The sequence below is a fragment of the Melospiza georgiana genome, chromosome 13, assembly GCF_028018845.1.
Source record: "Melospiza georgiana isolate bMelGeo1 chromosome 13, bMelGeo1.pri, whole genome shotgun sequence".
In the NCBI taxonomy this organism is placed as follows: domain Eukaryota; kingdom Metazoa; phylum Chordata; class Aves; order Passeriformes; family Passerellidae; genus Melospiza; species Melospiza georgiana.
This window is the reverse complement of record NC_080442.1, coordinates 12,861,160-12,884,009: the sequence shown is the minus strand read 5'-3', so window position 1 is coordinate 12,884,009 and position 22,850 is coordinate 12,861,160. Positions and strand designations below refer to the sequence as shown.

The 22,850-nt window shown below is 49.4% G+C and overlaps 2 protein-coding genes across 2 annotated transcripts; one reads left to right on the top strand and one right to left on the bottom strand.

Annotated features, from left to right (window-relative positions):
- Nucleotides 1–1,281: 1,281 nt before the first annotated feature.
- PEX11A (peroxisomal biogenesis factor 11 alpha) lies at nt 1,282–6,601 on the bottom strand. Its single transcript, XM_058033805.1, has 3 exons — nt 6,506–6,601; nt 5,880–5,995; nt 1,282–4,343 (listed from the first exon to the last, which is right to left on the bottom strand). The coding sequence occupies exons 1-3, from the start codon at nt 6,559–6,561 to the stop codon at nt 3,778–3,780; spliced, it is 738 nt and encodes a 245-aa protein (XP_057889788.1). The 5' UTR covers nt 6,562–6,601; the 3' UTR covers nt 1,282–3,777.
- A 263-nt stretch (nt 6,602–6,864) lies between these two features.
- Nucleotides 6,865–18,551, top strand: WDR93 (WD repeat domain 93). Its single transcript, XM_058033806.1, has 16 exons — nt 6,865–6,891; nt 7,356–7,667; nt 8,738–8,933; nt 9,455–9,519; nt 9,743–9,821; nt 11,117–11,244; nt 12,706–12,799; nt 13,350–13,527; nt 13,723–13,790; nt 14,271–14,357; nt 14,682–14,813; nt 15,302–15,512; nt 16,125–16,185; nt 16,828–16,984; nt 17,097–17,298; nt 18,380–18,551. The coding sequence occupies exons 2-16, from the start codon at nt 7,404–7,406 to the stop codon at nt 18,489–18,491; spliced, it is 2,034 nt and encodes a 677-aa protein (XP_057889789.1). The 5' UTR covers nt 6,865–6,891; nt 7,356–7,403; the 3' UTR covers nt 18,492–18,551.
- Nucleotides 18,552–22,850: the final 4,299 nt, after the last annotated feature.

The window sequence follows — 22,850 nt, the reverse complement described above, 5'->3', positions numbered from 1 at the left end:
AGGCACCACGGCCTCCCTGCCCCACCACTCCAGCACCAGAAACATTCCCTGTTCAGAGCTCCCAGACCCACAGGGGACGCAGCTTCACACCTCTGTCTCTGCAGTCTGCTCCACAATCAGTAATGTACCACAGTGAGAGGATGAGCCAGATCCCCAAAGCCCTGCAAGGCACCTTCATCCTTTGGTCTGGGAAGGGGCTGGAGAAGTATCTGATTCATTTCCATGCAGGATCAGCAACCCCATAACCACTGCTGACAGATGTCTGCCCAGTTTCTTTTTAAGGATGCCCTCCTAGGCAAGCTATTTAGATTTTTTATTTTACTTTCAGTTCAAAAAAAGGTGTGATTTAATTCTTTGTGGCAATTTAAAAGTATTGTCCCCTGGATTTGGAGACTGATTCATTGCCTTGCCCTTGGCAGAAAAGCTTTTAGACACTTAGAAGACTACTCACACCCTCCCTTGGTGACACTTCCTCTACAGAACTGGTTTATTTGGTGTCTCCTTGGAGATGTTGGTTTTTAACCTTTGCCTGCTCTTGATGCTCACCTGGGAATCCCCAATGGCTCACATATTCCTTGAAATGCCATGCCCAGCACAGTGTTAATGTTAGGAAGGCCCTGTATGTAAGCAGAAGAGAAGATGACCACTCTCCTACTGTTCCCATTACAAAATGTGTCTGAGGCCACTAATCCAGAAGGAAACTCTTGCTAAAGCACCCTGAATGCCATGCTTTGTACATTGTTCAGGAGCTGACATTTTGGAACTTCCAAGTTTGCAAGACTCTCACTGCAGGGGGTAGGAGCTAGCAGTGAGCTCAGTTTAATGGTTATCCTGGCTTCATCCCTGGCCACCCTTTGTTCCCCTGAGCTGGCATTTGTCATTAAACCATGACCATCCAAATGAAAAGCTGTTTATGAGATACTGAAATGCAGGTGCCCCTGTCCCTTTCACCCAGCTGTGCCTGCACTGGCCACAAGGCTCCAGCCCTCACTGCTGGTACTCAAAGGAATTCCCAAAACACCTCCTTGTTTCAGGGCAATCTAAGGATGCACTTTCACCTGATATCACTCAAATATCTCTTAATGTTTTTGCAGCTGAAATTGTGATTCTAAATTAACTGGATGAATCTAGCTGCCAGTTGGGTAGCACAAAAGGAAAGTTCTAGAACCCACTCATAATGTCTCTTTAAAAGTGTCACCCTTCATAAAATTCAGAGATGAGAGAAATTCTCCCTGTTTACACCACCTTCCAAGTGATACACAGACACAGTGTCACACTCATCACAGTTTATTGCTTGTGTTCAAACATCTTGTTCTTACTCCAGCTGCTGTATTAGAAAGAGATACAAAAAAAGGCACTAAAAGGATTTTCTCCATATGATCACAATCCTATAGCTTCAGTCACATTATTTTAAGGTACCTTAAATCACCAGCCTCCAGCTGGGGAGCAGAAGGCAAATATTAGTGCTTAACATCTAGTAAAGAGAGGTACTCCTGTGTGCTCCAGCCTGCATCATGGAGAATGGGACAGGCAGGGCTGAGACAGGCTGAAAATTCACCCTCATTTCCCTCAATAAGGCTGCACAAGCTAATCCACACCAGGCCCTATGGGAGAAACATCAAAGCCTGGCTCAGGGCTTAGCACCGTGTTTGCCTGCAGGGCACAGGGAGGGAGACTGGGCTCTATCAATGGCTTTCCCTGAAAAGTGTAAGAGAGAAAGAGAAACCAGATGACAAACCAGTGAAAGTGTTTTGTGAAGTATTTTGCATCTGAGAGCTCCCCTGAGTGGGACTGAAAACACATTTTTAGCAATAAGATGGAATTCTGTACACAAAAGCCGGTCAAACCTCCACTGTCAGATGATCAAGACTCCTCTTCCTTTCTTCCAGGGGTTGCTACACACTGAGATAATGATCAACTCTGACTAAGGTAGGGATGGCTTCCACATGGCCAGGAGATGAAACACAAATGGAGAAAGAAACAAACAAAAAAATTCCATTGTTATAAAGGAGAGGAAGCCTAGAATACAGCCTGTAATATATATCCCACATTGCTCCATTTTGGCCTGAACTGCCAGTATGCTTTTACTTTTAGCGCTGCTCATTTCCATATTGAAGAGCTGCTGAAGGCCACATCTGGTCTTCAAACACACTTAATTATCCTGCCCAGCAACCTCTTTCTTTTCAAACACTTCACTGGCAGGCTATCACTTCATATTCAAACTGGAAGTAATTCCAAGCCCAACCACAACTTCAGGTAAACTGGAGCACTGCCTCACCTGCCTACTTAATTCCACATCCTTTGCCTTTTAATAAAGGAGGTCCACACCTTTTAATTTTCTGGTTTTAGATAGCATCAGAAATAATAAGAGAGAACTTTGGTCCAGGTTAGTCTGTTCACATCTCCTTGACAGATTAAACAAGGACTTCTTACACCAGGAAGCAGCAGAACACACAGGCCTAACTCTGATGAAGAAAAATGTTACATTTATCTCCTGTATAATGTGCAATTTGTCTCAGATGGTGTCAAACTGGTACTCTGCAAACACTCCATGCCATGCTAGAGAGCTGGACACAGCATTTCTCTTTTAACCCATTTACACTGCCAGCCATCCCTGCCAGTGAGGTCACTGATAAACAACAACACAGTTGCAGGGCAACAAAATGAGGCATTTTCAAATGGCTGAACCCATTCAGCCAGCAAGGGAACACAGAAGCAATCATGTGGTCATGAGCAGGGAGGAGAGGGAGCACCAGATACAAAAGTCTAAACCATGAATGCCCAAATCCAGTAAAAAGCTTTCCTCCACAGGGATTCAGATGTTATCATGACAAACTCCATTCTCTCCCCTCCTGGAGCTTACACAACCAGAAACATGTCCTTGCAGTTTTTGTGACTCAACGAGCTCTGAGCCAGGCTTCTCTCCTTAACTGCATGTTCCAAACTCCTTATTACACTGGAATTTTTCATGTAAATTTAAAGACAAAAACAAGCTCCTTATCACAATATCATTAATGGAAAATAATTGTGCTTGCAATTACAGGGGTTTGGGAGTTAATATGCTGTCCTGCACCAAAGCTCTCAGCTGTGGCCTGCTGGAGCAGTCAGAGTCACTGGCCAACAGTCCCTGGCTCACAGTATCAAAGGAAACAAAGAAAGTGCAATTTTCTGGGACAGGAGTTGGCACTCACTAGACTGCAGCTCCAGCACCAGCAGGGCACACACCACAGAGACCATTTCCAAGTACCATCACAGTATGCTCAGTACCTGCAGGGCACAGCATCCACCAACCCAAACCCATCAGAACACTCACCCCTGACTTCAGGCTGCTCTAACTGCAGCTCCTAACCCACCTTAGCCCACTCTAGACAATCTGACTGCAGGGACCTTGGATTAGTGAATTGAAACTTTCCAGTGTAAACATGATTAGTGTAGTCATGAATCATATACCTATTACAGTCGCCTATGCAGTTATTTCACAACCCTGTATTAAAATAAAGGAATATTTTCTTATCTAGCAGCCAAGTTCCAAGTCCTCTTTCTGCTTGTGAAATATTACTTGGCCTTTTCCTCTCTCCACCCCATCAGTGAGTGTGTCATGGCACTAAACTCATCTGCAAAGGCACAGGGAAGGAAAAGTGGCAGAATCCACTTCTTCAGAGGACAAAATTAATCTTGAGATTATTTTAAGACATGTTCATTCGAAAGTGCTATATGAAGATAAAAATCTGTCAGAGGATCAAAGCTGCAGCCTCATACTATGCAGCTCCTTTTATGTCACTGTTTCAGCTTCAGTTGTGGGCTTGCTAACGTGAGGATCCCCACCAGGGAGGAGAGCACGCCGCAGAAACCAATCACTCCCGGGTTGGTCTTGTAGATTCCCAGCGTATCCAAAGGGCCCGAGAGATCACAGAGGTTCTTCACCAAGTCCAGCAGCAAAGGAGGATTCCTTTTCAGTATCTGAAAGAGCTGGCAGAGAAAACTGTGCAAACCATCGCTCCTCACGCCGTTTAGCTCCTCGCCGTCTCTCTGCCAGGCACAATTCTCCTTGGCCTTTTCTTCCAGCGCAGCCTGTTCCAGCCTCCAGGAGATCTCATACCAGTCCCTGGCCAGGTTCATCAGCAGGGAGCAGTAGTAGCACTTGGTGGCCCAGGTGTGCCACTTGGGCTTGTCGAGGTGTGGCTGGAGGCCGACGCTGCGGAGCCAGAGCGCGGCGTCGCACACGAAGTACAGGGCCCGGCTGAGGTGGGAGCCCGTGAGGCACAGGCGAGGCACCACCTCTGGCAGCTCTGCAGCTCTCCTGGCTGCCACCAAGGCGTGCACCACATTGCCCAGCCTGAACACTGCAAGAGAGCCCACACAGGTTAGCACGGCCCGGCCCGGCACGGTCCGCGTGTGTTTGTGCAAAACCTGCAGGGCTTTGGGCATGTGTGTGCTTGAGCACTTGCTAGAATTAGTGAGGAAAGGGATGTGAACATCTCAGTTCTATGTAAACATCACCAGCCCAGGACATACACACATGTCTGGTCAGCAGCCAGGACTTGCAGCCTCTCTTGCCACTCCATTCTTGCACCCCTCTGGACCAATATCACCCTCGGCACTGCAGGACTCAGTGCCAGCAAATAAAGAACACAAACAGAGCCTCTAATTTCAGCTGGACATTGCACAGCATTTCACCTCACTTTGTGGACAGAAGATGTTGCTGCATTAATCCTATTGCAGCCATGAGATACAGGTGTCCTCTGTGCCTGTGAAAGCCGGTGACTCACGTGCTGAGCACGGGGACCAAAGTCCCTCCTCAGCCACGACTCTGCCAGAGGCACATGGAGCTCTTTGTAAACTGTGTGGAACACTGTATTCCATTTCAAGCTACAACATATGGCAAACCTGATTTCACCTCTGCACCGTTTGGGTTTTGGCCCCTGAATGTTAATACAATATTATTGAAAATACTTTTTACACCCTGCTGCCTTTATCACAGTGACAGATGCTGACAGCACCCAAGCCTGGTGGAACTACAAGAGCCCTGAATTCAGGCGTGGTGTCTATTAGTGATTTATTTAGCAGAAGCACGAGAATTATGGCTATGCTGATAAACCAACTGGCCTCCCCACTGGACATTACCATAACTCTAAAGCTAATGGAATAATAAACAAATCCATAGCAATATGATAGACTAGAATATTTGTCTCATGTGTTGCAGTTGCTCCAGGATTGAGCAATTGACAAGTGGGTGCAAGATCAAGCTGAAAACAAGTGATACACACATAGTAACAGTGTAGTCATCGTGGATGCAACCGTGACACAGAAGGGAGTGATGCAAATGGTCAGGCTGTGAGCATGGAAGGGTATGTCATTTAGTAGGGTAGAAATGCTAAAGAGATTAATATGTTAAGTAGGATATAAATGCCATATTAAAGGATGGTCCTTCAGAGGTGATTTTGTAGGATGAGGATCTTTCAGCACTGGGCTGTCTCAATCCATCAGCTGGAAGGACTAATGAGCACACAGTGAGCCAGCCTTGCCTCATAACCCTGCTCTGTCCTTGAACAGAGGTGACAGTTTGGCCTCTACAGCACCAGCTGACTGTTAACTTGTTTGTTAACTGATTCCTCTCATCCTTCCAGCAGTAATTCCAATTGTCTAACTGAAGAGGAGACTGAGGAAGTAAAAAAAAAAAAAAAAAAAATAAATCTATTTAGCCTTACCTAGCCTGGCAAGCCATGGCAGGGATAAGGTCTATTGACAGTTTTGTAAATATACTAAAAGAGGTTTTGTGGCTCAAGGTAGGTTAACTACAGGAAACACAAGGCCAGGAGCTGTTTTACTGGAAGGAGCAAGTGAAGAAATTCTTATCCCTCTAGACACTGGGTACTTACTTTTCCGGCCAGAGCTCATGCTAGATTCCAACTGCTTGAGTTTCATTACCAGCTTCTTTTTATCGGCTTTATTCTCTATTAAATAGCTAAGCAACATGCATGTGTACTGAGTGGCTCTGGAAGGGAAAAAACGAGGAGAGGGGGAGACACAGGTGAGACACGGACAATCACAGGATGGCAGCAGCAGGACAGGTTTATTCCACGGACTCAGAACTGTCAGGCTGGGAAGGAGAACACGCAGTACAACCGCACTGTCAGGGCAGGATCCCCTGGAGGGGTGACACGGTGACAAGGTGGGTTTGGGATGTCCCCAGAGAGGCAGAGAGTGACACTCCAGGCTCTCCCGGGGCAGCCGCTCAGACGCAATGTATAAAAGTTCCTCCTCACGCTGAGGAGGAGGAAAAAAACCAAACTTGTGTTTTAGTTTAGGGCCACTGCTCCTGTCCTGCGGCTGGGCACGGCGGAGGAGGCTCGGTACCATCCCCGGGCAGGGCGGGAGGTGCCGGGGCCCGCGGCGGGGCCGGGCTGCCTGAGGGGCCGGGCGGGACGGGCACGGCCGCGGGGCCGCTGAGGGGCCCTGGCTCGGCGCCGGGGCTCCCGGGGAGCACGCCTGCCCCCAGACTCACCGGAAGACCTGGTCGCGGCCCTGAGAGCGGTTGGTGAAGCCCACGAAGCCCTCCATGGCTCGGCAGCACGGCGGGAGCAGCGCGGGGGCCGTGGCCGCTCCGCCTCGCTGCGCCCGGGCCCCGCCCCGCCGCGGAACGCTCCGCTGCGCGCCGCGATCCCGGCCGGGCTGCGGCGCCGAGGGGCCGTTACCACGGCAACCGTCAACAACGGAGCAGCGGCGGTGTCACCGCTAAAGGCTTCCCCCGCCCCGGAGCCGCCGCCTGACCTGCGGCGGATCCTCCCGGGAAAGCGAAGGAGCCTGGTACTGCAGGATCCTCCCGGGAAAGCGAAGGAGCCTGGCCCACGGTCCCCTGCACGGCCCCTCGGCCCCCGGCCCCGCTCCGAGGTCAGGTGCGCCCGTGTGCGTATGGCCCCGCCGCGGAGATGAAGCTCGAAAGCACGCGGTGTCTTGGAAATGAAGTGTATAAAACTCCCAGTGAGAGCAGCTGCTTTCAGAGCTAATCGTTGGGATTTTACCCAGGCCGAATAAGTCCTGGGTAATTAAGGAAGAGCAAGATAACATTTTTAGATATTTTTGAATGCATTCAAAATGCTTATACATGCTTGTGACAAAGTTTTTGGGCTCTCTTTACCTGTGGGCAGCCTGCAAATCCCAGTGTGGCTGAGATGCCCAGAGCAGGACAAAACCCCCGGGAAACAGAGGCGATGCAAGGAGAATTGAGCTATGCAGAGCAGGGTTGCTCTGGCTATCAATATGGAAAGGAAACCCCCTTAGACATCATTAATCAAGTTTTCCCCATTACCTCATGCAAGAAAGTATTGAAGGAGTCTTTGTTCTTCTGCATCCAGGGTTGTTCCTGCATCCCTGGTGCGTTTTGCATCTGCAAAGGGAGAGCCATGGCAGTGAATAGCCGGCAGCATCCCCTGGAGATTCCCCCGCCATCTGCAAAGGACTGGCCGAAGGAAGAGGAGGAAAATTTCTTCCTGCTGGATCCCGATCGAAAGCGCGATGTGCTGCCACAGCCCTTCAGGATGATCCACAAACTGGTGATGCAGGTTTTTGAGCGTGCTGTGGAAATCATTGAAGAAAGGGAGATGCTCCGAGAAGCACAAAAACGAAAGGTGCAGCCCACAAAGTGCTTTCCTACAGCTGAGTTCCAGGTACAGAGCCAGCATCAACCACCACAGCAGACCCTGTCATTCCTCTGCTCATGACCTTCCCCAGAATGAGCCACCATCTCACTGGCTCACTTTGAAAGCCTGCAGCTTCCCAGCTTGTCTGGCAGGTTCTGCTTCCCACCCAATCATCACACCTCTCTAGGTATTAAACACTAAATTCACCCTCTGCTTCCCGGGCTGGCTCCACCCTTGTTTGCTGAGGAGAAGGTGATTAGTCAGTGGCACACAAGTGGGAAAGCTCAGCTCTGTGAGCTCTGCTGAATGCTCCAGTGGGGGCAGAATGAAGGTGCTGCCTTCCCCAAGAGCATGTGGGGGTGTCCAGGGGGACACTCTGGTGCCTGTGATTGCCTGGGGGAGTTCAGCATCCCATCACTGCTCTGCACTGGAATGGAGGTGTGACAGTGTTCACAGGGGTCCAAGGATGAGGATCTGACTCCATGTTTCAGAAGGCTTGATTTATTATTTTATTATATATATTATATTAAAAGTATATATTAAAATATATATTACATTAAAATACTAAAAGACTAGAAGAAAGGATTTCATCAGAAGGCTGGCTAAGAATAAGAAGGAATGATAACAAAGGTTTGTGGCTCGGACTCTCTGTCTGAGCCAGCTCATTGTGATTGGCAATTAAATAGAAAGAACCACATGAGACCAATCACAGATCCACCTGTTGCATTCCACAGCAGCAGATAACCATTGTTTACTCCTCCTCAGCTTCTCAGGAGGAAAAATCTTAAGGAGAAGATTTTTCATAAAAGATGTCTGTGACAATGGAAGGGTTGAATGCTCCTGAGTTCTTGACCTTTAAAGCCCCTTCTGTTTGTGGGAAGGGGAAAGACGGGGGAAAACTTTGTCATTCTTAACACAGACCAATCTCTGTGACAGAGATGAGAGACCCTTCCCTGCTCTTGTGGGGAAAGAATATGTCCAAAGGTTTCCCTTGTGGAATAAATCAGCATTTTCTGGTGAAAAGGTCAGGAGTACATCATTAGCATGGCTGATGAGAATGCAAGTGGGTACACTCATCTTTTCCCTTTTTTTGCTAGGTAACTGAAAGAGCCAATTGCCTTGCAGCGTCTGGAAAATACATCTTTGTGGGTCTCTCCGTGGGTCTGGCTGCCTTCAGCAGGTGTGACTTGAAGGATGTCTGTGCTTGGGATGCAGCCCAGAGAGAGATCTGTGCCATCCATGCCTCAGCCCTGGGCAACGAGGGCCACGTCCTGCTGGCTGTGGATGAAATGGGTCAGTATGCCCTGGGTGTCCCTGCCCTGGCTGGGGATGAGCTGAGCTCTGGGGCTGAGCTGGCAGTGCCACAGAGCAGCATCAGGGAGGCTGAGAACATTCCTAGAAAGCCCTGCAGAGAGGGCGTTGGACAGCCAGCAGATTGCAGGGTGGCAGAGTGGCCCTGGGGCCTTGTCATTAGCAGGGCTGTGGGTCTGGTGGCCTTTGGGGCACAGCAGGGGCAGCTGCAGAGCTGAGGGGGAAGCACAGTGAGGTTTAGGAACTTCTTGGGCTGGGCAGGAAGACCCCCTGCCTGTGAGCTGAAAGTTGTCACTTCTGGTGGAGACACGTTTCAGACTGGCTTCTCCATCTCTGTGCACAACCGAAGCTTTACTGGTGCTTGCACAAGGAAGCCAGCAAAAGTTTAGTGCTGCAAACAGTGGGATGCTGTTTCTTGGGCCCAGGGAGGAATGTAGTCCTGCTCACTGTCCTGCACATGTTGTAACAGCCATCTCCCTGCTGCTCCTGTATTTCTATTTCAGGGCTTGCCTGGCTCTTCTGCTTCCACAGGGAAAGCTTCCTGCTCATTAAAGCCCTGAATGAAGTGGTAAGTGCTGAGCTAATTCCGTGCACAGGCTGGGAAGTAATCAATCATGAGGAGCACCGGTTGCCCTCAGAAATTTATTCACAGGCAGTAGTGCTCCAAGACTGCTGCCCAATATTTACTTTTGTTCTTCCAGCGGTCTAGCAGGACTTCAGCCTGTTGAGAGCTCTGTGAGAGCTCTCTGAATCAGTGGCCTGGCTGTGATCAGCCTGTTTTTCCTTGGCAGGAGGACATCAGCCAGCGAAGCCTTTGTGTGGAGGTGGTGCTGTCCCGAGGAGGTGATTATGCAGGAATCCTGCTGCAAGGCAAGTGCAGCAACATGCTGTGTTTGGAGAATCCTGTGTTCCAACAGAGGGACAGCAGCAATGTTTTTAGAATGCTGCAAGTGGTCTGGGTAGCCAGGGATCCTGTTTTAATCCTCCCAGTTCCCCCTCTGGCTTAAGGAGCAGCCCCTGCCACTCCCTGTCCCTTCCAAAGTACTTGGTGTGCACTGGGGCTGATCCCAAAATTGAGCTGTCTGGAGCTGGTCACTGCAGTCCTGAGGCAAAGTGGAAATTTTCCAGGGTAGAAATCCATTTTGATTTAGGTGAAATGTACGTTTTTGGGTTGAGTCTGTGGTTAGAAAATATAGCTATTTAGCCTGACTGCAGAACCTAGGCTCAGAGAAGGACAGAGATAAGGTGAGGGAGACAGAGAGTGATAGAGAGAGACAGAGAGTGCTGTGAGAGCAGGTGAACCTGACCTAGGAATTCTTTCTGATAAAGAAGAACTGGCGGCAAATGTCACACGAAATTCGTAAAAATGAATATGTATGAACCTATTGTGAAATTGTGTGCATATGTATCTGAGAGGGGGATAAAAAGGGACCTGAAGTCCCCAGAAGGATGCATGTCATTTTAGGGGAACGATTCCCACATGCGTCCAGTGCTGTAATAAACATATCGGCTGTACAACTTTCACAAGAGTTGTGGAGTTTTGTTTATCTCTGCAAAACAGTCCCCAGCTCCCAGTGAAAGCAGCTTTCCCTCTCTCCAGATGTACCAAACTCAGTTCTTCCTCTGCTTTGCTATGGCTCACTGGAAAGATGTAGACCTGAAGAATTTTCTCTGCAGATACAGGCCAGAGAGCATAGAGAGCCTCTAGAAACACCACAAGAAATCCTTGTTAGCATATTCTTCTGTTTCATGGCAGCTGAATCCATGGCAGGCAGGTTTTCTGGACCTGTGTTTGGTGGGATCTGCCTGGACACATGCTGAGAATGAGACATGTAGCAGAGAGCTAATGTGAGACCATGCCTCACTTTCTACTTTCTACTCTATTACTCAGAGGCTGCAAGTCAGGTTCTTCACTGAGTAGCTTAATGGAATTTCTTTGATGGGTGTGGGAGCTTGAGGACTGAGCTGGAGGCTGAGCTGTCAGTCTCAATCAAGCATGTCAAGCCTTAAGTGAGAGGAGAGTTGGGCTGCATGCAGTTCACAGAGATTTTATATTTCAGAAAATACACAAATCTTTTTATAAAGGATAAAAGATAACAGAGGCTGCCTGCCTAGGAGACCTTTTCTCCTCATTTCCAATTGCTTAACATGGTTTCCCAATGCAGACAGCGCAGAAGCTTGGCTGGAGATCTACCAATTGCCTAAGGACTCCTGGCTGACAGAGATGGAAGAGAACTCAAGAGCTGCAGAGGAGCTGGCTGGCAGTGAGAGGAGGTCGAGCTCCTCACCTGTGGTACAGAACAGTTCCATCTCCCTCTGTGCTGTTTTTTTTAAAGATTTTTTTGCCCGCAGCTCTTCCCCCAAGCCTTGCTGGTACAGACAGTGACAGCCTGACCCAGCCTGAACCCTAAGGGATGGTGTGTGTGTGTCTGCAGCTGCTGCAGCTGCCCATCCCACATTTCATAAGCCTTTGTGCCATTGGGATGTGTTTACTCTCCCAAGACAGGCTTTCCAAAGAGATTCCCCTGGTCCCAGGGCTCGTGTTGCTGCTGCCCCTCCCTGAAACTGGCAGCTCGTTTCTCAGCAGCATTGCTCCATCCGAGGGGGCCCTGGGCATTCCCACAGGGCTTCTCCTGTGTGTTACTGGGGGAAGGAGGAGTGGGAGCCAGGCAGGATGCCTCTGTTTGGGAGTCTGAAGCAGGGTTTGTGTTTTAGATTCCATGCAAGGAGAGCCTGGTGGGGTCACAGCCTCACCCACCTGAGCAGAGTCTCTGCAGTGCGCACTAGCCACAGTCAGCTCTGTTCTTTGGCAGAAAACTGAGGAGCTGCATGGGACAGCTCTGCAGAGATGGTCACTGGCCTCAGGGGCTGTCCTGGGCTGCCATGGGGAATTCAAAGTGCTGAGTCAGTGCTTAACCCTCCCCTTTATCACTTTCACCCTGCAGGATTTCACCTCTCAGCACACAGACACTCCTTCCCAGCACCCTGAACTAACCCTCTGTCACAGCAGCTCCCAACTCTTTCCTCTTTCCTCTTCCTTCAGCAAAGACTTTCTTGGACATTTAATAGGGAACTGCTCTCAGCCTTGTCCTCAGGGCAAACACCCTGCTTAACTTAGTGAAGCCAAAACCAAACACTCGAGCATTCTCTCTTTGCTGATTCTGTACAAACCATCCAAGTTCCTGCCCCTTCCTGCTCAGACTGGCTGATTATTTAGCCAGACCTTTTCTGTTTAGCCCAATGTCAATGTGTGTGGGGTGATGGTGGTGGGCACACGCTGGTGGTGGCCCCCTGTTACAATTTTCTGTTCCCAGCCAAGCATATATGTGAGGAGGAGCCCCAGCCCTCCTCCAGTCCTGGGCTCTGTGAAGTGAAATCTGGTTCTCACTTTCAGGAGACACCCTTCAACCTTTAGTCCTGCTTCTTTTTTTAATTTTTTCCCTTTATTTTCTGAGCATTGCTGTGACTCACACAGGCCTGTGTTGCAACAGGAATAATTGAGAGATGGCACAAAGACAGGAGGGTGGGCAGGACATCCTTGTAATGTAGTTGGGAAAGTAGTGATGCCCTGAAGCTTCTGTGTTTTGGCCTGAAGAATGAGCCCAAACCCAGCATCTCCCAGACAGTGCCAGCCATCCTTTGCCTGCACAAAGGAGTTTTTCCTAAATTCTTTGGGTAGCACTTGATTCCCATGAACAGGTGAAAACTCATTTTGACACACCACAGTTCTCAGGTGGGCACTCTTCTGTTGCAGGAGCTTCGTGTGCCTGCAATCCAAGCTGGATTGGATATAAAGCTGGATCTCCCAGAGCTGCTGCTGACAGTGAGGCCACCCAAACCCATTACAGGTCAGGACTGGGTCTGTGTGTGCAGCCTGATTCAGGTGCAAAGGCAGCAGGGCCCCTGTAAACACAGAACAGGTCAAAAAGTCTCAGTAACACAATCCCTGGTCCTTTCCTGACCTGTCTGTCTAATTACATGTAATCCTGCAGTGGGAGTTGCTTCCTCCCAGACCATCAAACATGTCACCTCTGCCAGCACAAAGTGCTTTGGAGTGTCTCAGAGTGGGTGTGAGAGGGAGGAGGATGCTCCCTAGATCTAGCAGCACTCCTGATCATCACTCTGAGCCCTGGAATTATAGAGAAATTCTGGAATTATAGAGAAATGCCAAGGATGAGGAGGGGACAGGCTTTATTTTGAGAGGCAAGGTGAGTGGGGTCCTTGCCCTAATCCCTGCATTCAAATACTGTAAAATGAACTTGTGATATGGAAAGCCCCACACAAGATAAAGTGTTTTCTGCCTCAAGACTATGCCACCCCCAAATGCCTCCATGCTGTTTGCTTCATGGTTTCTGCTTCTCCAGGGCTGTGCCTTTTCCCTTTGTGTTCCCAACCCAGGCACCAGTTTTAAGGGCCCTTTGGATGCCTTGAAGGAAGTGGGTGATGGCAGCACATTTGGCTTGGGGTACAACCACCTAATCAAGGATTCCCAGTGGGAGCTGCAGGATGCAATCTTCTGTAGCACCTACCAGGAGTATCTGGAGGCTGAGGGAGTGACCAAGGAGGAGATGCCCAGGTGAGTGGCAGCACCAGCCAGGATTCAGCCATGAGTCACCCACACAGGGCACTGTGTAGATGGAAGCCTCTCTCTCAGCTTTGCTTCCTTCCTCCCAAGGCTTCAGGGCAGGGAGCTGGAGCCATTCCAGGTCTTGTTGTCCTGCTGCCTACTTATCAAAGCCTTTCTTTTACATATATTTCTTCCCTTTTTCAGATATGCTACCTTTCATTTCCTCCTTCCTAGCCGGATCCTGATGGCACCAGAAGTGGAAGTAGAGCCAGGTAATCCAAATGGACAAAAAGCTGTTAATTTGTGAAGCATGGTCATTGATTGCATGGCATTGAGCTGCAGTGAGAGCTCAGTGGGTCTGGCTTGCATCCACTCTAAGTTCCATCTCCAAGGACATAAATAAAAAACCTGTCAGCCCTAAGACTATAAGTCAGTTAATAGCATGGAGTAAAAAACTTATCTTCATATTTTAAATTAATTCCACAATCTTCCCCTGGAAAAAAAAAAAAAAAAAACCCAAATCAAAACAATCCCCCCCAAAAATGAAAAAGGAGGCATATAGTCAAGATTAAAAAAAACCCAAACAAACAAAAGGAGAGGTTGTTATGGTTTAGTTTCTGTGTGAGCAGAATTTCTATCAGGAGTACCATGAAAGCTCTAATGAAAGCTTTCTAATGGTGTTTTGGTGTCCTGGATTGTTCCTTTTTTTGTCCCCCAGTCTTCTCTTTTTGCCATCCCCTTCTCTGTACCAGATATTCCAGTTGGCGTTGGAGTGCATTGGTATGGAAACCACAATTTCTGCTTGTACTTACTCAACCCTTCCCTCAAGGACAAAGCAGGTAAGGAAGTTTTGCTTTCTCTGGCAGAGCACTCTGTGGGGAGTGAGAGTGTTCTGTGGCCAGGGGCTCTCACTCTGCCAGGTCTCCAGGATTCAGGGGAATGAGGAATTGGCAGGAAAGCTGACTGATATCTGGTGGGTGAGCCTGGCATTTGAGTTGTGGGGCTCTGTGTTGCACAGACTGGCAGTGTTTTTAGTGAAGCCACTCTGGCAGGAGGCAGCAGAATGGTGGTGCCTGTTTGATGGGGAAAATGGATGCTAGTACTGTGTGAGAGAATGTTCTGCAGCTTCTTACAGTTGTGTCTCTTCATGCCATTCTGTTTAGACTCTGATCTGAAGCCTGATCTTGTGTGGCCATGTGCAGCTCCAATTGCATGCTCAGCTGTCAGTTCCTGCTCCAGGTACCTGGCACTGGCAGGTGAAGATGCAACAATAACTATTTGGGATAAGCACCTAGGTGAGCTTGCCCTTTGGGACTCTGTATTGGGATCACTGTGGATAAATTGCACCTTTGCCTAGGAGTCTGAAGCTCAGACTTAGTGTGAATAAAAGGCTGGTGGTGAATTTACAAGGAAATCTGAAAACAGTTTGGATTCAGTCATCTATTGGGTGCTTGGCCAGCATGACTGCCCAGGCCCCTGCAGAACCATCCCCATGCAGGGCAATGCAGGGGCTGGAGCTGCTGCAGCAAGGACTGATCAGTCCTGCCCTGAGGCTTGACAGAGTGACAGTCACTGCTTTGCCACTGCACTCTAAGGTCACTTCTGAGACTGTTGTGGCACCACATTCAGGCTGCCATCAGTGCTAGTGTCACCCTGCCATGGTGCAGGGACTCTCCTGGCACAAGAATCTTCTTCTGCCATCTGCTTATTCTCCCTCCCACACTCCAAACTAAGCTTTACTTGGATAAATGACCAGTTCCTTTTTTCTCCCTCCCTTCCCCAGGATACCCACTGTCTGTGACTGCCATTCTAGAGGAACGTTTCATCCGTAGCATCCACTTTCTGTATGGTTCTTCAGTTGCCAGTGATGAGACATGTGGTGCAGACCCTGTCTGTGCCATCGTACAGCTCCTAGTGCTGTGTACAGACAGCTCTTTCTATTTGGTGAGAGCACCCAAGGCTGGCAAGTCCAGCATCACACTCCTGGCAGACAGGTGAGGCAAACTCATGGTTATAGTGATCCTGTCTAACAGAGAGCCTCAGATTTCTGTGGAGTAGAAAACTTCCTGCTGTTTTCACCCAGATGGCTCTGCCATGCTGCTGTCAGCAGCAAGTGTGGTTTTATCAGTGCTAAAATTCAATGGTTTGCCAGAATTAGGGGTGTTTCTGGCTTCTTCTGTGCTCCAGAACACAAATACTTCTAGCACAGCTCCAGGGCTGATGCTGAATTGTTTGTGTCTCTGCTGGATACCCAGGGGAATTTTTTCTTCCCTCTTCTGCCCTTAACAGAATACCATCTTTCTAGAAGTCAGAATAAACATTTATTGCCATCTTTCTATCATTTTTGTGTTCACTTATCCCCCTGCTCTGAAGACTCTGGGTTCATGCCTCCCTGGCAGGCAGGGATTTGTATCTCCAGTGTAGTTCCCAGGCAGGTTTGCACAGGGATGGGCCCCAGGGGTTGCTGCCCAGGAGGAGACAGGCTTTGTCTCTGTAGGGAAGGGGCTTGGCTGGGATTATTTGCCAGCCAGTGTGACACAAAGCCAATGTCATCATCACGTGCCAGGTACATGCAACAGCAGCATAAACCTCTGTCTCTTTCACAGGCCTGAAAATCCAAATCTTACGGTCAGTGCAGTGATGCCTGTCCTGGCCTTCCCCAGTGCAGTGAGTATTGCTGCCAGCTCTCTTGACTCTGGGTGGGAACTCTTGTCCAGCTGTGCTGGGACCTTGTTTCCAGCAAGGACAGTAACTGGGTGCTGAGAAGATAACGAGCAGGGTAATCAGATCCTCACATCCTTTCCAGCTTCCAAATATTTTTGATGTGAAGACTTCCCACACCAGTTACGGGTCTGTGTGTAGCTGGTAATGCTCAAAGGATTTCTCTTCCATGATCTTACCCAGTGTCCCCTGGCACCTGTGCCCTCTAACTGGCCACTGAGGTGCACACAGACAGGTGAAGGTGGGAGGGTTCAGGCATCAGGGTCAAATATGAGGTGGCATCCTGGGGAGGAAGGTACAAGAACAAATCCAGCCAGACCTTACAAATGGTTTCAGAAAGTTTGCAGGCATGGGGAGGAAAGGACTGATAGTCACTCACCATAGAAGGCTGAATCTACCTCATTTCTAATGTGCCCTGTTGTCCTTTTCCAATCCAAACCTCCAGCAGTTTTGGTCCAAGTTCCCTGCAAGGGCTGTTCTTAATCTCTGTCATTTTTGGGGATGTGAAGTCCTGGATGTCACCTCAAGTCCTTTACTGAAAATGTTTTTCACTTGTTTTTCACCTACTTGTCAATGTTGCTGCTTCAGGTCCTGATCTTCTGCTGGGATGGCACAGTGTCCCTGATGAACACTGACACATCCCAGACTGTCTACTGCTTCTGCACCCCACCTTCTCATGCTGTGGCCCCTGCCTGGCAGCCAGTGTTCACAGTGGATAGTGCCAACAGCTGCTTGCTGCTCCGAGGTGGGTGGGCATTGGTACACCATCACTGGGTGCCTTCAGCTGGGCACTGCTCCTTGGTTGGTCTTGTTGGGTGACTCCTGAACAGCAGCTCACTGTTCTTGTCTCTGTCTAGGAGATGAGCACCAGCATGTAGATGAATTTTTCCAGAGCAAAGCCACTCACAGCACCATCTTCGTTTATGACTTCAACTCCTACCCACTGAAGGAGGCTGTCCCAAAGAAACCAGATTTGCGTTTCAAACCCACGCAGGAACTGCAGTGGACTGAGAGATGTAACATTTATTTACGTGATAGGTTTCGCTTTCTGCCCGAGAGGTAAGTGCACCTTACCTGCGTTATTGTCAGCTGTGATGCCGCTGAGTTCATGCAAGGGCTCACCCTGGAGCTCCTGGGTTGTTCTGTGTGCTGTGAGAGATTTGTGTCTGGGAAAGGTCGGTGTTCAGGCAGCTGGGTTCCTGACAGCCACCCAGAACCCTTCCTCCTCTCCCTTCTGTCCTCCCTAGAACAGCTTCAGCTGTAAGTCAGGACGCAAGTTTTGATGAGATTTTGTGCAGCACAGTTTGTACAAGCTTTTCAGGGGGTATGATCCTCACGTGTTTGCATGCTCCTTTAGACCCCACATCCAGGCAGAGCTGGGGTCTCTCTGTGCCTCTCTCAGCCCCCATTCCCGGCTCCGTGTGGTGTTTCGGTGGTTTGTGTTGGGGGTTCCTGGGCTGGAGCAGGTTCCCGCAGCCTCGGGGCTGGAGCATCTCGCCGCTGCCGTCATTAGATGGCACTGTGACATCTCTTTTTGGGTCCTTGGCCTTCAGTTCTGCTGGGAACCTGGAATCCGTGTCACAATTTTGTATCTTTTCACTATGCTTTAATTTTCCAATTCGAAACAAAACAGGTGAGTGCTGGTGCGACCTTATAGACATATTTATTACCTGGTAGCCTTCCCTAATTCCTTGTGTCCAGGCTGAATCCTGTGGAGTTGTCTGGCTTGTTAAGTGCAGAAAAGTTCCATCCTATGTCACCAGCCAGCAGTTCTGTCCCTCCTTCTCAAAATGCTGGAGAGGAGACTCTTATCTGCCTCATACCACAGAACTGGGCAGTCACCACCTCCAGGGATGTCTTGCACCCTGGGAACTGAGAGCTGAAACCAAGATTTGTGCAAATACAACTGCAGTGGGACCTGTGTCTACAGAGATCTGGAGACAGCAGAAATTCAGAGCTCCTTGCTGTCAGGAGAACTTGACTATTGATTGGCATGAGGGAATCACTGAGATTTTTGGACACAGGGAGTAGAGCTGCTTAACCAGTAGTGAGCCCCAGGGGCCCTTGGGGATGTTGTCTGAGCACTGGGGTAATGTCAGGGACAGTTTTGGTTTTAACCAACCTTTTCCCACCTTTTCAGGCAGGAGGTACTGCTGGAAATGGAGAAGCAGAAATACTGGGATTGTCTGCAGGCACGGGCAGCTGCCATGGACAAGGAGAGAGAGAAAGTGAAGGGAGAGAAGAAGCAGTAGCCAGCTTTGCATCCTGAGGGCCAGGCCCATGATCCAGCACTGACATTTTCATAGACACTCTATTGCAACCATCTCTCTCCCAGAGATGTGGAGCATCAGAGCAATCTGGCATGTCACAATAATAGGGTGCACCTTAATAAAGCTTTTCCTCCATTAAAAGTCTCTTGCTCTTCACAGCATTGGCATTTTGTCAGACTCTTATTTTCTCTCCTTGTGTTGCTGGAGCTCACCAGTGGGTGTCATTTTCTGTTCCTACCCACATGGACAGCCATCAGCATCCTTGGGCTTAATCAGAAACCTTGTCCTTTCAAAGGAGGCAGCAAATTGGCTGTGGAGGTGTCTTCCCTCAAAGCATGGCAGTGCTAAGCAGCAGTGACACTGCAGAGTGTGACAGGCCTGACAGAGGATGCTCTGCAGTTGTTTCTCTTGACTTCAAAGCAGGCATTTTTGGGATAAGGCTGCTTAGGAATTGCAGCCTGGAAGGCCCCTGAAAAAGCTTCAGTCTTTTTACAACTGATCAGGCCTCTGGATGACTGCCTAACCCACAAGGAATCTGACAAATCTCCCAGGAACAGCTCCAGTCTGTGCATGGGGGACATTTTTTTTTATCCCCTGATGCCTCCTCTAGTGCCTCCCACAAAGGTTCAGGAGAGCACCAATGCAGGTTGCAGGGATTCAGCACAGAATGTGCTGTGTAGACACTCCCATGTCAAGGTCCCATTTCAGTTTTTCATAGCAACTTGTCTTGTTTTGGGCTGAGTTTTGATGAGATGTTTCAGCTCATCCTCTGGAAATGAAGTCAGCCAAGCTGTTGGGGAGGCAGGAAAAGGGAGAAGCATTCCATTTGTTTTGCAGTCTGGCTTTGCTCTGGAGAAGGACAAGCTATTTGAATTAAACCTTCCTCTCTGCTACCTTTGTGAAGGCTCTGAGGCCCGTGGTAAAAGCTTTTGTGCTGTCATTTTCCATCTGCCACAGATTCCAGCTTCACAGCTCATCTGATTGTTACAGATATTGGGGCTGGGCTGGGTGAGCTCTTGCCATCTGCCTCAGTGCAGAGCTGGGAGGGTGAGCCCACACCACCCTCAGTGCCTGTTTAAGCCCAGCCACCTGGGTCAGCACTGAGTGAACAAGGAGCACTCCTTGATCCTTCCTTCTGTTCTTGCTGTGGTGGCCACAGAGCTTAATTATCTTGTTTCTATGGTACTTTCAGAAACAATAGACCTTCTGCCATAGCCAGCCACTGGGGATTACTCAGGGCAGGAATTCCTACATTTCTTCCCATGCTGCAGAAAGCCAGCACAACAAATATGTGGCCCCTTGAGCAGCACTGGGTCTAGTTCTTGCTATTTGCGCAAATATAAAGGGCCTGGGGATCTGTACCTTTAATCCTGCCCCATCTGCTTTTCATCCAGAAGAGGAGCAGGGCTTGCCTGGCATCAGAAGGGGCAGGACAGGATCTGCTGGACAGTTAGATGTACTGTGCATCCACCAGTTTGTGTGTATTCCTCTCAAGACGGACTTGTTTGTTTGCAGTTAGAATTTGCTCTAAGATTCTAATCATGTGCTTGGCCAAGATAACTAGGAGCTGGCAGGCTCCACAGAGAAGGGAAAACAACAAGCAGCTGCAGGAGGCTGATGAAGAGCCTTTGTTTTAACTCATGATTTCAGCAGGGGACCATTTGTTTCCTGCTTCTTCGAGGGATACAGAAAAATTGGCATGCTCTGTGTGTTGACATGTGTGTGTTAGTGATGGAGCTCTGTGCTGAGCTCCACAGCACGTTCTGGAGACAAGCACAGGCACCTCCTTCAAACACAATAATGCCCTTGGCAGCCACATTCCCATTCCTGGTCACTCTGTGAGCCCTGGGCAGCTGTGGGTCTGCTCCAATTTCAGCTGTTCTGCTGCTAGAAACTATAGAAAGGCCTTGAGTAGCATCATATATGTCTATCTCACCATCAAAAAGATGAAATTGTGAGCTCTGGCTGGGCCAGCTCCTAGATCAGTGCCAAGTTCAGTGAACTCAGAGGTGCTCACGGTATAATAGCAGCAATTTGGCTCCGCATTTTAAAAAAAAGGCAGTTAAAAGATCAGCTGGTGGCTGGAGAAGGGTGTAAGGGAGGAAGAGGAGCTCAGAGCCACAGAGAGGCGCTCGAGCAGCATCGTTGCAGCACAGACAGGTCGGAGGTTGTTTCTCTGCCCGAGAAGGGAGACGAGGCTGTCGTTTAATCTCGCTAAATTATCTGCTGCTCTCTGCAAGAAACCAAATGTCATCTTACTTCTTTGCATGCTTGTGCTGTGAAGGAAGGGGAAATCAGAGGTTGATCTGATCTGATTCCCCTGCTCCTGGGGCCGGCAGAAGTTTGGGCTGTTTGGGTAAGCCACGTCTGTGTCTGTTGGAAGAAGCGTGGTGCTTGGAAGGGCTGAAGTGCTGTGTGCTCTGAGATCTGCACTCCTTCTTGCCTGTGTTGCCAATTTTAGGGCAACAATACACATATCCTGTGGTGTCTCAGCACATAAACCTGAAGCCATTCCGAGGAGGAAGATGCAAAGACCTCTGTGTCCTGCCTGGGGGAAATAAAGTCCCTGCAAGACTCTGTGGGACGTGCAGTGGTGCCTGGGGCAGGACAGTCCCAGCAAGGGCTTGCTTGGTTTGCTCTGGAAGCAGCAAGGGAAGGTCAAGCTGTCCCCCCTGCTCTATTAATTTGTGTCTAGATATAGGTAGACTATGTACTGCATCCCATTCCCAATTTCTGAAATAGCTCTCATTGTCCAAACTAGTGTTGCCTCATTACCTCTAATGCCAGTTCCCTGTACCAGGGTGCAGTTTCTCATCATCCTCTGAGCCCAGGCTGTTGCTGTTGGATTGTGCTGTTCAGCCAAGCCATGCAGATCCACTCTTTTAATCTTCCCTAATGCACTGCACCAGGCACCTCAGTCTGGTTCAGTTCTGGGCTTCTGCAAACCCTCCCAGTTTGTCCCTGTTTCTGTTCCAGTTTGATGGTGTACGGTGCCTCTTGTGCTGGTCTGTCTAGGACCCTGTGTGTATTCACCTGTGGTCTCACATGGGGAGCCAGGTTCTGCTGGCCTTGATACCAGCTTTTGCAAGAGCAGGACAATTGGCTGGGATGAGAAACGAGCCAAGTTTTTGAGGCCAAGATACAGGATGAGGTTGGCTGAGCTGAGCTGAGGGTGCTGCAGAGATAAGAGATCTGCACGGTGATGGGGCGATGCTGTGTTCTGGCTCTTGGCCTGTGGATTTACAGGCACCCCAGGCAGCTCAAGGCAGACAGTGCTCTGAGGAGCTCACACCCTGCACAAGCCAGTGCTGGGCCTGGGGTGAGGAGGAGCAGGCTGGTTGTGCTGTAGGGGAGGATTTGTCCTGGCAGGAGCTGGGTGCTCGTGTGGCACACCTCTGTTCAGGGCCGTGTGCTGGCTCAGCCCCAGGAAAACCCATGGTTTAAGAGAAGGGGAAGGAGAATGACTCATGTCACTGCAGGGCTGCAGATCAGACAGGAGGGAAATGTACAGTGTCTGAGTAGTGAGTTGGCTGTGCTGCCAAGTTTGAAACACTTCCACTGCCTCAAGCTCGTCAGACTAAACAGCTCATTTTGTTAGAAGCTTCAGGTCACCCTGCTTGGGCAACCAGCAGCTCTTCTGCACGTGAAGGGCTGGATTGTCAGAGGGAGAGGGGATAAATTTGTGTTGTTGGGAGGGTGTTAATAGGAAAAGCAGATGTGTAGGGGGAAAACAACAAGTCCTGCGCTGAGCAATGAGGAATACACACTAATTAGGCAAGGAAGAGGAACCTGCTAGGTTGCAATCCTGACCTAACAACCAATTATGGGATAGTATAGCACAGTAATACAGGGTAAACACTAAATGCAGGATGCTTCTGAATTAATTCCTCTTTGAAACACGGCCATCATTTAAAAACATCCGGCATCCTAATTTTGAACTGCCCATGGCTGACGCCAGCACAGCCTGTGGTCACTTGTCACAGCTGTTAAACTACCTGTGCTGCTTAAATTTGCACCCTGTTTCTGGTCTGAATTGGTCACACTCCACCCTCCAGCTTGCTGGGTCTTTGGGAAGTGGAAGAGCCCACCAGGAAAAGGTGTGGAGGGACTTGGAAGCCATGTGTGTGTGTGTGTAAAGCAGGTGTAGGGGGACTAAACATCTCCATTGTCCATGGAGGACCTCAGCAGTGGGTTCAGGTTAGAGGTGAGGGGAAATTTGCACTGGCTGTGGAGGCAGCATGAGTGTAGATTTCTGGGGAGTCATGCAGCATCCATCAGTGGAGGGATTCTCCTGGCCAGGGAGATCCAGTAGGACAGAGGGTACTCTTGAATTCTTTCTTG